The following is a 13,905-nucleotide window of genomic DNA, read 5'->3' on the forward strand; positions in this document are numbered from 1 at the left end:
GTGGTTGAAAATTCACAAGGTATCGTTTCAAAAAATAGGTTGGGAAAATGTTTGAGTTTGTGATATCTCCCCTCAAATACCCTCCTTGAGTCATTTCTTTTCTCATCCGCCCACAAGTTAAAATGTTTTGTTTAAATTGCCTTTAGCGAATGCGTTAGCTAATTTGTAGTGATCATATCTTGGGAACCCACAAGATTGCTCTCAAAACTAACCTCAATAAATCTCAAATTCCTTGCCTTTAATGTAATCTCACAAATATTTACATAAATGGACATAGCAACCATTAAGTTGACGATAGGTCCTTCTATATTACAATGAATGCACAAAAACTGTTGAACCATTTAAAGGTTTAATGCAAAACCAAATGCATAAAATATAGGATTGTGTAAATGTTTCTTTTAGGAGTTGAATTCAAAATTATTTGAATAAAACACAAAGGTCCATTTCCTACCATATGTATATATTTAGAAGACAGAAAAGTTGCAAAACTCCACACCAGTCATTTTAAAAAAAGAATGCCGTTGGGAATCAGTATAATTTCCGTATAAGTATATAATGCTAGTTTATACTACATGATCGCTAAAACGCTTATACTGTCAATCAAAAAGAGATTCCGCCTCAGGTCATTCATCATGCAGAAGCCGAGCAGGCCCAGCCCACTGTCCTGAAGACCTCCTGAGACACCGAGCGTCCGATGGAGCCCAGAATTCTTCCAATGAGTGTCCAGTTTTGCGCAGTGGAAGAATCCACTCCATGTTTCCTCATCGAAGCAGTAGATGCTTAGCATCCAAATGTTCAATAAAGCACTTGTTGAGGTGAATGAGAAATTCCCACTAATTTAAAGCTTCTCTGCCCTATGTGGAAAAAGTAGAATATTTAGAAATGTGTATAATAAGCTGACATTATACACTGGAATAGTTCAATTACAGTTGAAACAGCCCACCTGATTTTTTTTATCAGCTAGTTGGGAGATTATAAAAGGTGATAAAAAGTATCATTGTTTGTATTCGGCTTTCCTGTTGAGTCGACGCCGCAGCAGATACAAAAACACAGCACTATTTACAATAAACTGAAGAAATCCTATGGAGAAAATGCCATAGTTCACATAGAGAAAGCCACCAATGGTCGGTCCAACTGTACGAAGTAGAGACTGGACTGATGCACACAGTCCTAGCATTGTGCCTGGAAAAGGAAGCAGAAGAGGTCTCACCTTGCAGAAATAACACATTTGAGCAGGATCTCACCTGTGTCAGAAGAAGGTACACTCTTGGTGAGTAAACTGTCTGTGATGACATTAAACACACTGAGAGAAAACATCATGGGAACCACAGTCAGGCAGAAATGGAACACATTCTGCATGTACGCCTGCAGGAAGAAGACATTTTCAGACGGCATTTATTTGAAGGATGCATTTAGACTGCACTTTTAGTCCGAGGTACAAGATGTGCCTCACATGAATACAAAGTAATTTGTCTTTTTCAATGTGTGATTGTGTATTCATAAAAGAAGATAAAAAAAAAAAACCAGGACAAGTACATCCTGAGACATTTAATGTCAGCAGACCAGTTCAACATGGTACATTATGTGATGTGCTTTGCGTTTTTTCAAAGTGTGAGTACTGTGTGTACCTGAGCAAGGCCAACAAAAGCGGAAATTCCGATAGACAGAAGTAGCAGTGAACGCTCATTGTATCTTGCTGTAAGTCGCCCGATCACTCCTCCCTGAATCACCTGAATAAATGTTTGGGATTTTATGACGCCGCGGTATAGTCAGTGCAGTAAAATAATACTAACTCTACATTCAAAATATTTGTACTTTTTTTTTTTTTTTATTGACTTACCATCTGGGCTATTCCAAAATATGCCATTATATATCCATTTTGCTCAGGTGTCAACTTGAAAAATTCCAATGCAATTATGGAGAACATCACTTGGAAAATGCCTTAACAAAGACAACCACAAACTGTCACTGGAATGTTTACAATTTTGTTAGAAAAAAAAAAAAAATCATCACCTGATGGTAAACCTGTAACAATCTTCACAAGAAAGGTTGCCGTCACGCCTGGAAACTTCATGAGTCTTGTGATCTCGCCCAGGCTGAATATGGACTTCCTTTTGGTTTTGGCTTCATTGGATTAAAAGCATATTATAAATATGAGAGACATAACTAAAAGTGATGAGAAACATTCTCATGGCTGACAACGCTCAAACATATCACCCGACGAACTCTGACATGGTAGTGTGTGTGTGTGTGTGCGTGCGCGTGTGTGCGTGTGTGCGTGAGTCTTACAATCTGTTTTAGTTGCTGGACTTTGAACTTTAGTGCTTTGAGGGATAAAGCTTAATACCAGCAGCAAACTGAATGCGCTGCCTGCAGCACCACCATACGCAGCAAATCTCTCCCTGGGAAATACAAGGAAAACTTAGCGTTAGCCAGACAACATAAAAATCCCCACATCTGCTAAAAAAAAACATTCAAAATCAAATGTAATCACTTCCTATTCATTGAGACACTTTATTCATGGTCTGCTGTTTTTTTGTCCATTCATTCAAGATGAAGAGATACAAATTGATTACTGTATTTTCCGGACTATAAGGCGCACTTAAAAACCTAAAATTTTCTTAAAAGCCGACAGTGCGCCTTATAGTCTGGTGCGCCTTATATATGGACTAAATTCCTAAATCTAAACTGGCCCGAAGCATTGTGTCATGAAATCAATCATAAGTGGCCCGCTGAAGACTATGAATCATGAATCAAAACGACTATAGATCATTATTTTGTGATTATAAATTAATTTGTTGCGTCTGAAGTTGAAATAGAAATGATAAATAGAGAATGATTTGATTTGGATTAAAAATCCGACATGATGCATTAATGGTGCGCCTTATAGTCCGGTGCGCCTTATATAAGGACAAAGTTTGAAAATGGGCCATTCATTGAAGGTGCGCCTTATAGTCCGATGCGCCTTATAGTCGGGAAAATACGGTAATACAATAAATACACTTAGTGGTGGTGCGTGGAGAAACAAACGAGCAACAGTGCGAATTAGGTGACAGCGTGACATTCACCCATAGCTTGTGACGAGATGGCCACCTAAAGTGGAGCCAGCTATCATTCCAATTCCAAAACAAAGACCAAGTTTGGAAAGTGCGTCGGCGCGTTTTTCAGGTTCCGAAAGATCTGCTACAACCATCTGAGAAGCTGCAGACAGAAAATGAGAAAAAATGTAGGCTCGTTTGGTGATGAACACTTATAAAAATAAGTGGATGTTGAGTGTCAGAGGCTCACCTGGTAGGACATGCATGACAACTGTGGGAAGCTTGTGGAGAAAAAGCATGGCCGGAGAATCTGCTATAGCCAGTAGAATGAAGAAAACAATATTTGCAGCGCACGCCAATGAGAGGGCCGCTCGGGCCCCGATAATATCTGCAAACCTAACAAACAATAAATGAAGCACAACAACACATTGATCACGGCATCTAAATGACGCCGGTGTCTGTATTTACGTACCTTCCAAACAAAGGACCCCCAAACAACTGGATGACACCAACTGTGGTTTGTAGATAGCCAAACCACAAAGTGTCAAATCCCAGTTTCTTCGCCAAATACTGTTAGAAGCATAGAACAGACATTTTAACACATCTATGGCCAAAAATGAGAAACACTGTGATTATTTGAGCTAGGATGGAAAGTTTTCAGCTTTTTTCAACTCTGTAGGCCATTATTTAAAACAAATTAAATAATCTGTATGAGATATTCAACCAATGGGGCCGTTTCTTTAACTGATCCAATTTCAAATTCACCTCAGTGGCCTTGCAGGTAGCTGCATTTTTCTATCTTGATGTTCTGTCAGAGCAAGCCAAGTTCAAACAGCAAAACATGCATTTGATAAATGCATAACCTTCTGTATCATCCAAGGTGCCTGAGGATGAGCCTCAGAACTGTGAGACCAGCATTTGGGAGGCTCATTAGTTCACCAAACTAAACCAGCACCTCTAGTGTGATGTATTAATAAAATTAAGAGGTAGATTAAGTCAGGTGCCTCCACTGCATTATTAATCTTTTCCTAACGAGCATAACAGTGATTTAATCTTAGAATGCACAGGGAAATTCGTGAAAATCAACAGTGCTTTATCCACAGATTGAAAATATCACGATAAACTGTCACCGATATTAACTTTGCAGCGTATGGTGGATTCTAGTTTGCTCAAAATGAATGCGGTTATGAAATATGGACGTCGGTCACTTCCGGAAGAGCGTCTACTTTACGGCAATCAGGAAAAAATCACTTTCTTGTCCAACGTTACAGAAACACTCACAGGCGTTATTGAGAACTGTATAAACATCCATGTTATGTCCAGAGCGGCGATTAGATAAACGATGTAAATAGTGGTTTTCTTCTTCAAATGAGTCGCCGCGTCAGCCTTAAAGCTAACTGAAGCAGTTTCGTCGCTGGTTTCAACTCTTGTTGTCATGTTTGCATAAAGCTTAAAAAAAATAAAGAACGTATTGTATTATTATCCCACGGATAGGTTGCTGAGTCAAATTCAACTTCAGACAAGAGTTGCGTTAGTTCGGTCTTTTGCCAGAGACAGCAACCTTAAACTCGTTAATAGCTGAACTTTGGAACGGAAACTGAAAGTATATGGATTTGGATTTGCAAAGGAAATGAACGTGAAGCAAAAGCGCTACGAAAAACATTTCATAAACCGTTAAGTCATCTTTTTATCCGTCAAAACAGCAGCGAAAAAAACAAGAACAGATTTCTCACGGAATCCTAAAACTGGTAGTAATCAAAGATCGAGGATGAGCATCTCCCAAGGACCTGAACGTTTCGGTCAAGACGCATTCAGTTGCTTCTCGAGAAAACGTACACTTGTGTTTCCACCTCAACTATTTTAATTCGGTTTATTTGAGATGTTTAGAAATATTCAAACGCGGGTTCTGAAATAGTCTGAAAAATGAGAATGACCCAGTGTTCTTCCAGGTGTTTATCATAATGATGTTTGGAAACAGAATGATGATACTATCAATCTATACTAATCACGTACATTGCTTATCACCACTGTAAACCACGAACACAATGAGACACATATTACAGGATTTTTTAACGATATAATTGCAGAAATACTTGGAACCTTTTGTGTTTCCGTTTTATTTTTTAAACTCTAACTCTAAACACTGCTTTTATTTTTGAAGTAGATGAGCGGGCCACATCCCGGAAGTACGATCCGTCCTCATGTCTATGTAGCGTTTATTGTGCGGTGTTTTGGTGGGTCAGTATTCGGTTCATATTTTCGGCGATATTGTCGTGGCATGCAAGAGAACTCGGTTGCAATGCAAGTCCTCACGCCTCGAGTTTACTGGGCTCAGCGGCATGCAGAGATTTATCTCCGAGTGGAGCTGAGCGATACCAAGGTAAAGTAGTCCATCTGCTTAGCACCTTCCAACCTTAACTTGTACATACTGTACAGAACATAATGTATAGATCATTATTTTCTTTGATATTTGTTCTCTATACAAATTACATCTTTTAAGGTATCGCGTTAATTGCCCTTGTGCGGGGTAGGGCAAATTAGCTCAAATTACCAGTGCTTATTTGCTTATTAATAATTAATGCTATTCGTATATTTTAATTTAGTGGTCGTTTTAACAATTGCTTACAAATATGTAGACATTTCCAAATGATCACTTTTACAACATTCCTTGGAAATGACAATGTCCACTCGTGACATTCAACACTCATTGTACAGCATCTGTTAAGTCAATGCCTAATAAAAGATGCATGATTTAATTAATGGAAGTGCTTGCTTTTGTTCAAGCTCTTCAGTGAAGACCTGAAACAGAACAGCAGTATTTTTTTTTTATTTGTTCTATTTGTTCAATGCGATGGATTCTTCTTTTTTTTTAAAGACGATACAAGTGTCTTTAATCTTTAATTCTCATTGTATTTTCTTAAGTTTTCATCTTGGTCAATTTTAATACATGTCTTTCAGAATCTTGAAATCAACACGCAAGACAACACAATTCACTTTCGAGGTTTGTATGTGTATTTTCGTACTTTTGCAAATGTCTATCTGAAGAAGGAAAGTGCAGTGTGGCTGGTTAAAGAATGTTACTCTTCATTCAATTTCCTTATTTAGTCAGTTTAGTTGAGCCCAACTGCAGCACAATTTTTTGTCAAATATTGTTCTCTTCATAATGTTCTTATCCTTCACAGCACAAGGTCATGGGGCTAAAGGAGACAATGAATACAAGTTTATTTTGGACCTTTTGGAACCTATCCGACCTGAGGTATTAATTATGTTATTCATTTCATTTTTCAGTTCCACATCATTGTACTTCACAAACTCAGTCTTTCAGTCTACTTGACAATTCTGACGCTCAAATGACGTATCTATCCCTAACATGATATACCTTGTCAGTATCACTAACATGTACGCAATGAACGAAATTTTTATGTGATCTGCACGCCCCACTCGCTGTTTTCTAACGGTGCGGGCAGGAGCGCTGTTTTGCTGTATCAAAGTCAAAAGGCAAGCAGCATTCATGTCAACAGCTTTTTTATAATCATCTAACTTTGACAAATGGTAGGGAATTTCCATACCACTTTTTCCTGACCTTTCTTGAAGTACTCGACTCAAAATATAACTGACAACTCCTTGAGTTTTTATCTTGGTGATCAAAATGATGAAGTGTGTCACTATGAAGTTTAAAGAAAGGGCTGTTTCCCAAAGTATTTTTATGTCAGCTTTTTTTTCTTTTTTTTTTTTTACCATTCAAAGAAAAAGAAAAAAATTAGTACAGGATGTTCCAGAAGTCTTGGGCACATTTCAAATCCTCATTTCAGTCAAAGTATGAACGGTTGTTGGATAAAACTGGTAACATTCTAAAACTAAATTCTTTCAACTTTTTTTGTCATGCCAATGATTTTCTTTCTTTTTCATTTTTGATCCAGTTAGGATGTTTTGCCATTTGCTCAACTAGAAAAAGAGATTGCCTCCATGAATAAGCAAAACCTAAACCTCGAAAAAAGCAGCCAGTGACAAGTTACCGTCACATTTATAACTAGATTCAAAGTCAAAGTCAAAGTCAGCTTTATTGTCAATCTCTCCACATGTCACAACACACAAAGAGACCGAAATTACGTTTTTCTCTATCCCACGGTGACGAGACACATAACACGATAGACGTACATGTACGCGACACAATATAAAAACAAGAAGGCAAAAATTCAAACAATCAATAGTAAGAGTGATGAATAAATAATAAATAAACAGATAACACAATAAATAACGGAGCCAGCAAGCATAGCGCAAAAGTAAAAAACATCATAAACAAAAAGGCACAAACAATAAATAAGAGTAATAACAAATAATAAATAATAAGAGCCAGTGTGCATTCAGACAGTTCAGACAGTAAAAGTACAGGACGCTACGCAGAACGGGGGAGCGAGTTCAGGATCCTAACAGCCTGGAGTATGAAGCTGTTTGAGAGTCTGGAGGTGCGGGAGCGCAGGCTTCTGTACCTCTTCCCAGAGGGCAGAAGCTCGAACAAACTCGCTCGTGTTTTACGCGTGTGTACTACGTTGTTTTATCTCTGTGTACCTTTCAGATTGAATATAAGTCAATCGAGCGTCAGGTCGACATCAAAATCAAGAAGCAAAAAGCGCGCTGGTGGGACCGTCTGACGCTGCAGGAGAAGAAGCCCGTGTTTCTGGCTCATGACTTCAACCGCTGGCTGGATGAATCTGATGCTGAGACAGAGCTTCAGGCAAGGGTATCAAACTCACAGCCGGGCTCTTTTTCAATCTCCAATATAGCTTTAAAAATCCCTCGCTTTCTTTGACAAAGTTGCTATACTCTTCAGTTACTGAAATATTGTTATTTGCGTAGTAAAACCATAAATCAACATCTCTCCACTTCAGCATCCTTGAGTTGTTTGGACAACAAGAGTCTCTCAGAGTAATAAAGATGACGGATTTGCGAAACTATTTGGCAACACCCATTACCTTATTTGGTTTGTCCCGGCCGAACGAATGTGATGTAATACATAAAAATACGTAATAGAAAACAGAGAAAAATGAACAGAGTAAAAAATAGCCCCCCAAACAGATCATAAAAGTATCTCTGCAGCATCCGGAGGGATAGATTACACTCTTCTACACTTTTGGAGACTCCAAATACACAAGAAAATGAAATTAAACAAAAAAAGTGGATTTTCCATGATATGTCTCCACTCAGTTCGGCCTTTATTGCTAGCTTGACAGAAAGACTCTTGTAGTTTGACAGAATTGTGAATTTTGGGAATAATAAAATGGGAACGTGTAACGTTTAATGTTTTTTTTTTTTTTTGGAGGAATTAGCAAAGTTCATTAGGATAACAGTGGATTCAAGAGATCGTAGAGATCGTGAGTTCTGTTTGAATCCTCATCTGCATACAAATCAAAAACGATCAAAGACACTACGTGTCACCATTGCTTTCTTTTGACTTGATTTTTCTTCGATAGCAAACCTGGGTCTGAAGAGAGGCTACTTATTTATGTACAATCTGGTGCAGTTCCTTGGATTCTCCTGGATCTTCGTCAACTTGTCCGTTCGACTCTTCATTCTTGGTCAAGGTTTGTTAGTGTTGCAGGGGTGTGCCACGGCCCCCCACGTTGCACTTACATGTCACACATGTTGGTGACCTTGAGGGAAAAAAAAATGTCTTAGTGTGCCATGCGACTGGCTAGCAATCAGTCTTCACCTTCTGCCTTAAGACAGCAAGAATAAGCTGCAGCACCCCTGCCAATCTCGTGAGGATAAGCAATTCATAAAATGGATGGATATTAAAATTAGAATTCATGTTTATTTAACAGGAATGATTCAACATTGCCTTTAAAACAGATGACAAAATGAGATGCAAGATATGCACGATTCAGCAAATTTGCTGTATTAGTCTTTGGTCAGGCTGTAGATAAAATGAAAGATTACTAAATACAATAAAAATAATATTAAATACTGATATAACTACTAAAGAACATCAATAAATACGTACAGCGAAGTAATGTAGACAATAGAATATGGTCTCCGGTTTGGACTGCTGACTAAAGACAATGGAGAGGAGGACAAAGCCAGCAATATTTAATGTTGATTGCCCTTGGGCCCCCCCCCAAAAAAAATAAAAAATAAAAACTGAGCTGACTTGCAGTCCTGAAAGTAGAGTCTTAGCGTTACAATAAGACTGCTTTCATGTTGCTTTGAACATCTTTTAGTTCACTTGAACCAACCACCAATTTGACCTTTTCCAAACAACTCTCACTTCTGTAACGCTAACTAGTTGAAGCCAATTTCGAATCCGAGACAATAATTTTGGCTGGATTATAATTGTGAGCGTAATTAGCATTAGTGCGTTGTACATGATTAGCACAGCGCGAACAAAAAGGTCAAGGAAACAGTGAAGGGCTGCCGTTTGAGGAGAACCAAATCACCGGGAGACGGCGACAATTTGTTTTGCAAATGCCAATGATTATTAATGATGATTATGCTCAGTGTCGCAAACAATACACTGTTTTATGATAGCATTTTGTTCCCCACCCTTCTCCACAGATTCATTTAAAGATACCTTCCACTCCACAGCTGATGTGATGTACTTTTGCCAGATGATGGCCGTTCTGGAGGTGATCAACCCCTTGTTAGGCCTGGTAAAGACGGGCTTTTTTCCTGCCATGATTCAGGTAAAGAAAACCTGTTCCTATACTCGTGTGTCGATACACCTTTAAAACTGATGGATTAAAAAATTGGCCAACTCTAGAGTTTGGGTCAATTTGAGCTTTAAAAAAAAAAATATTGGGTGTTCTGTACAAAAATGGGTTGTTTGGGGCGTTTTAACCTGCATTGTGTTGTTTTAAACCCACCAATTTTAGAGCTGTAGCATGTTCTTCATATGCTCACTTGGTGAAGTCAACGCAAAATTTTCTTGACAATATGTTTTATGTGCCCCCACTAGTCTAAACACAGCATTTTGAGCCATATTGCGTTTGTGGAATGAGTTAAGCAGCAAAATTGACCCATTCTTATCCGTCTCGGGGCGGCCATTTTGCCACTTACTATTGACTAAAAATGACATCACAGTTGCCAGGTCTCGGGTAACAACCAATCACGACTCACCATTTTCCCGAAGCTGAGCCGTGATTGGTTGTGATGTGAAATGTGATGTAATTTTTAGTCAAAAGCAAGTGGCAAAATGGCCGCCCCCTGAAATGGATAAAACCAGGTGAGTTTTGCCTCTTTATTTTCATCTTCTTAATCAAATCACTGACTCGTTGGGCTGCACAGAACTTATTACAAAGAAAATTTGGGGGTTGACTTCCCCTTTAACGTCTCCTCTCACAGGTCGCAGGGAGGAATGTCATTTTATTTGTCATCTTCGGCTGCTTGGAAGAGATGCAGAGCAAACCTATTGTCTTTTTGGTGTTTTACCTGTGGAGCACCATTGAAGTCTTCAGGTAAGATATCAACACACTTATATGCTGCTGCTGACGATGAAGATGATGACGATGCCTTGCTGGCCGGTGGGGCTTCTCATTCTCAGGTACCTTTTCCACATGCTGGCCTGCATAGGCACTAAGTGGAAGCTGTTGACGTGGCTCAGGTACAGCCTTTGGATCCCACTGTACCCACTTGGGGTTATCGCGGAAGGTAATTGCCCCCTTGTGGCTGTTTTGAGAAAAGCTCATAAACAAATGTCATTTGTTGGTGACAACTTGTATTTTTCTGGATTTGTGCAGCGGTGGCTGTGATCCAGTCACTCCCCATCTTTGAGGAAACACGTTTGTTCAGCCTCCACCTGCCTCCGCTTTTGGGACACTACTTAAGCTTTTCATACACTCTGCAGCTCTACTTGGTTCTCATGTTTCTGGGTAAGGCAGCAGTCACACACTAGCATCCTCACCAGTGTGGATTGTGTATGTGATCTTTAATCCATGGAGTAAATATTGCCTTCCTCAGGACTCTTCATCAATTTCCGATATCTATACAAACAGAGGAGGAGACGCTTTCGATCAAGGAAAAGGAAAGTTCACTAATCGAGCAGGATGCGAGACATACTCTGAGACGCAACGCAATGTTTGTTTTACTCATTGCCTTTTCAGTGGAATTCATACTGGTTCATTTCATCCTTGTTTGCCTGGATTAGATTTCCTTCATTTGCCCTCTCTTAAATTTAGAGTTCCACCCCACAGGTGGTTTGACTGGATCACGTTTTGTTTGTTTTAAGACGGGTAAACACAAATTTAAAGTATTAATACATGTCCTGGTTTTTTTTCCCCCTATATAGTGTACATGCAGTGAGGCAAAATGTATTTAATCAGTCAGTGAATCCAACTCAAAATGATGAGAAATGAAAAAGTTGTCATTTTCAGCAAAGGTAGATTTCAATTGCGAGGGACAGAATTTGGATTAAAAAACCTACTGAAATCACATTTTAAGATTGAAGATTTTTTTTTTTTTAAACTAGGGTGAAAATATGTATTTGGTCAATAACAGAAATTCAATTCAATGCAAATATTTTCTGTGATTTTCCACATTTGCACACACTGTTGGTGGTATTTTGGTTCATTCCTCCATGCGGGTCCTTTCTAGAGCTGTGATATTTTGGGCTTTTGCTAGGCAACGCATGCTTGCAATTCGCTCCACAGAAACTGGCTAGGCCACTCCATGTCTTTGAAATGGAACCACTCCTTCATTGCCCGGATGGGCTTTGTGTTTGGAAACATTGTCATGCTGGAAGACCCGTCCACATTTTGTCTTGAATGCTCTCATTGAAGCAATGAGGTGTTTGCTCAAAATCTCACACTGCATGGCTCAATCATTACTGTCTTGAATACAGATCAATAGTCCCAGTCCCTCTTCTGGGTCATACATATGCTTTGTGGCAAACTTCAAGTGGGCTTGGATATGAACTGGCTTGAGCTTGATTCCCTGTGAATGAAGTGTGTTATTGATGGTAAATTTGAGAACCATAGTTACTTTGGGCTCAGCTCTCTGCAGGTCATTCAGCAGTGTAGTTCTGGAATTTTTCATCACTGTTCCCAAATCAGCCCTTGTGTATCTGTTATTGTTCAAATACTTCATTTCCACCATCATTTACAAATAAATTCTCTAAAAATGTTAATTGTGATTTTCAGGAACTTCTATTTACATCCTGTCCCTCTTACAGTTAGTGTACCTATGGTTTACATTAAAAACCTGTCATCATTTCAAAGGGAAGTCAAGCCCCAAATGTTCTTTGTAATTTGTTCTATACAGCGTAGCTAGTCGGAAACACGTGTGTTTTAAATTGTTTTTTTGTTTTAATCCATCAGTTGCCATGACAACTGTGACGTCATTCTCAATCAACAGCTAGTGGCAAAATGGCCAACCCCCGTGATGGATGAATATGAGTGAATTTTGCAGCTTAACTCGTATTCCACAAACACAATATTGGGGCCACATACAACATATTATTGTAAAGAACATTTTGGGGTTGACTTCCCCTTTAAGTGGCAGAAATTGCACATGCATCAGTGGTTGACTATGTAAATACTTTTTAGCCCCAGTGTATGTGAATAGTTTACATCTGTTCTGTGTTTGAGGGTGAAAAAAAGAATACTTCTGTCGTCTTGCAAAATGTTGCTGGCAGGTTGAACCTGCCATCATTGACAAATCACAGAGATTTTATGTACTGAGATTGGCTGAAAGGCAGTCTGCCTTTTGCCCAACGTCAACTGCATTATGCTTCAGCGTGCAGTGCAGAAGAGAGGATGGGCATATAGATTATAAGTACAGATTCCACCAAATGACAATGTGTTATGTTCTTGCTAAATATTCATACGTTTAAATAGTAAACTTTTGTATTTTTTGTTTGTGGCCTGTTCAGAACGCCTCTAGTTGAGCTAATTGTGTACTCTTGGTGGCAAGATTTCCGTAACAGCTAAATCCAAATGACTGCTGTTTGTCAACACAGCAGTTCCCTGACGACACGCTCAAATCTCATTTGTGAGAAATTTTGAAAGTTGTATGCTTCATATACATTATATATTAAAAAATGTATTCATACTAAAGGAGAGTGTGTGTGTGTGAGAGACACGGATTAACATGACGTCAGTTTTGGTTGTGAATGCTTTCTATATATTATATTTTATTTCATGAAATGTTTTGGAGAAACTAAATTTAGAAAATCTTGTGTTTAGGAAGCAGATGTGTTTTTAGTGTCAAATAGAGTAAACGAGAGGTTAGATGATAGGAAATGGATGTGAATGACACGTCTGTTCTTTCTCATAAGGATGCTCTTATTTTTAATGTTAATGTTTCAAAGTAGGTATACATAATTTGATTCTGTACTTAAGTAGATTTTTCAGGTAACTGTTCAGTACTTGAATATTTCTTTTTCTGATGACTTATTTTTACTCCTTTACATTTGAAAATATATCAGTATTTCTATGCCTTTGTCAAAATAGGCTTGTTACATTTCAATCTATGCGGATGATGATACGGTGTAAAAAGGAGGTAAAGTCAACTGCAATTGAAATCTTGATTAATTGATTGATAGCGCTTTTGGGGATTTCTAAGGCAGGAAAAAAGGGTAGGCAGTAATTACCACTGAACAGATTTGGGCAAGTAAGGCATTCCCCATTGAATGACCTTATTGAATGACAAGTTATTGATGTCAGCTACAAAAATAATTCGTGATGAATGCATTCCCTTGTTCCAGCCAAAGAAACCCATCAAATTCGAAAGCTTTAAAAAAAAAAAAAAATCTTACATGATTACGCACGCACGCACGCACGCAAACAGCTAATTAAATAGGGAAATTAATTTGTGAGTTGCAGATTTCTTACCATTGTTCCGAGGTTGTTTGGGATGATTGATGATTGCTCAAAGA

At 38.6% G+C, this 13,905-nt stretch overlaps 2 protein-coding genes across 4 annotated transcripts; one reads left to right on the forward strand and one right to left on the reverse strand.

Moving 5' to 3' along the window:
* Positions 1–332: 332 nt before the first annotated feature.
* slc22a18 (solute carrier family 22 member 18) lies at positions 333–4,922 on the reverse strand. Of its 3 annotated transcripts, none has more exons than XM_061276809.1 (11): positions 4,320–4,922; positions 3,511–3,608; positions 3,289–3,434; positions 3,069–3,201; positions 2,290–2,402; positions 2,014–2,124; positions 1,841–1,941; positions 1,629–1,730; positions 1,245–1,365; positions 944–1,182; positions 333–854 (listed from the first exon to the last, which is right to left on the reverse strand). In XM_061276809.1, the coding sequence occupies exons 1-10, from the start codon at positions 4,473–4,475 to the stop codon at positions 995–997; spliced, it is 1,269 nt and encodes a 422-aa protein (XP_061132793.1). In that variant the 5' UTR covers positions 4,476–4,922; the 3' UTR covers positions 333–854; positions 944–994. The 3 variants fall into 3 exon arrangements, with proteins under 3 accessions (XP_061132793.1, XP_061132795.1, XP_061132794.1); XM_061276811.1 differs by having other exon boundaries at positions 3,289–3,348; positions 3,804–4,462; XM_061276810.1 differs by having other exon boundaries at positions 3,289–3,351; positions 3,804–4,462.
* A 285-nt stretch (positions 4,923–5,207) lies between these two features.
* On the forward strand, positions 5,208–13,084 carry LOC133152865 (very-long-chain (3R)-3-hydroxyacyl-CoA dehydratase-like). The gene is made up of 11 exons (XM_061276812.1): positions 5,208–5,418; positions 5,997–6,039; positions 6,221–6,294; positions 7,615–7,779; positions 8,359–8,410; positions 8,510–8,620; positions 9,591–9,718; positions 10,377–10,489; positions 10,576–10,682; positions 10,772–10,903; positions 10,992–13,084. Exons 1-11 carry the CDS (start codon positions 5,317–5,319, stop codon positions 11,066–11,068), a joined length of 1,104 nt encoding a protein of 367 aa, XP_061132796.1. The 5' UTR covers positions 5,208–5,316; the 3' UTR covers positions 11,069–13,084.
* The last annotated feature ends 821 nt before the right edge of the window (positions 13,085–13,905 follow it).

Source organism: Syngnathus typhle, linkage group LG4 (genome assembly GCF_033458585.1).
Source record: "Syngnathus typhle isolate RoL2023-S1 ecotype Sweden linkage group LG4, RoL_Styp_1.0, whole genome shotgun sequence".
Classification (NCBI taxonomy): domain Eukaryota; kingdom Metazoa; phylum Chordata; class Actinopteri; order Syngnathiformes; family Syngnathidae; genus Syngnathus; species Syngnathus typhle.

Coding starts and splice junctions, on each gene's coding strand:
- slc22a18 (XM_061276809.1), bottom strand. CDS start 4,475: ATGACAACAAGAGTTGAAACCAGCGACGAAACTGCTTCAGTTAGCTTT. Junction 3,435..3,510: donor GGGGGTCCTTTGTTTGGAAG/GTACGTAAATAC, acceptor ATTGTTTGTTAG/GTTTGCAGATATTATCGGGG. Junction 1,183..1,244: donor TGTACCTTCTTCTGACACAG/GTGAGATCCTGC, acceptor TTCCTTTTCCAG/GCACAATGCTAGGACTGTGT.
- LOC133152865 (XM_061276812.1), top strand. CDS start 5,317: ATGCAAGAGAACTCGGTTGCAATGCAAGTCCTCACGCCTCGAGTTTAC. Junction 6,040..6,220: donor CAACACAATTCACTTTCGAG/GTTTGTATGTGT, acceptor TATCCTTCACAG/CACAAGGTCATGGGGCTAAA. Junction 8,411..8,509: donor TTCAAGAGATCGTAGAGATC/GTGAGTTCTGTT, acceptor TTTCTTCGATAG/CAAACCTGGGTCTGAAGAGA.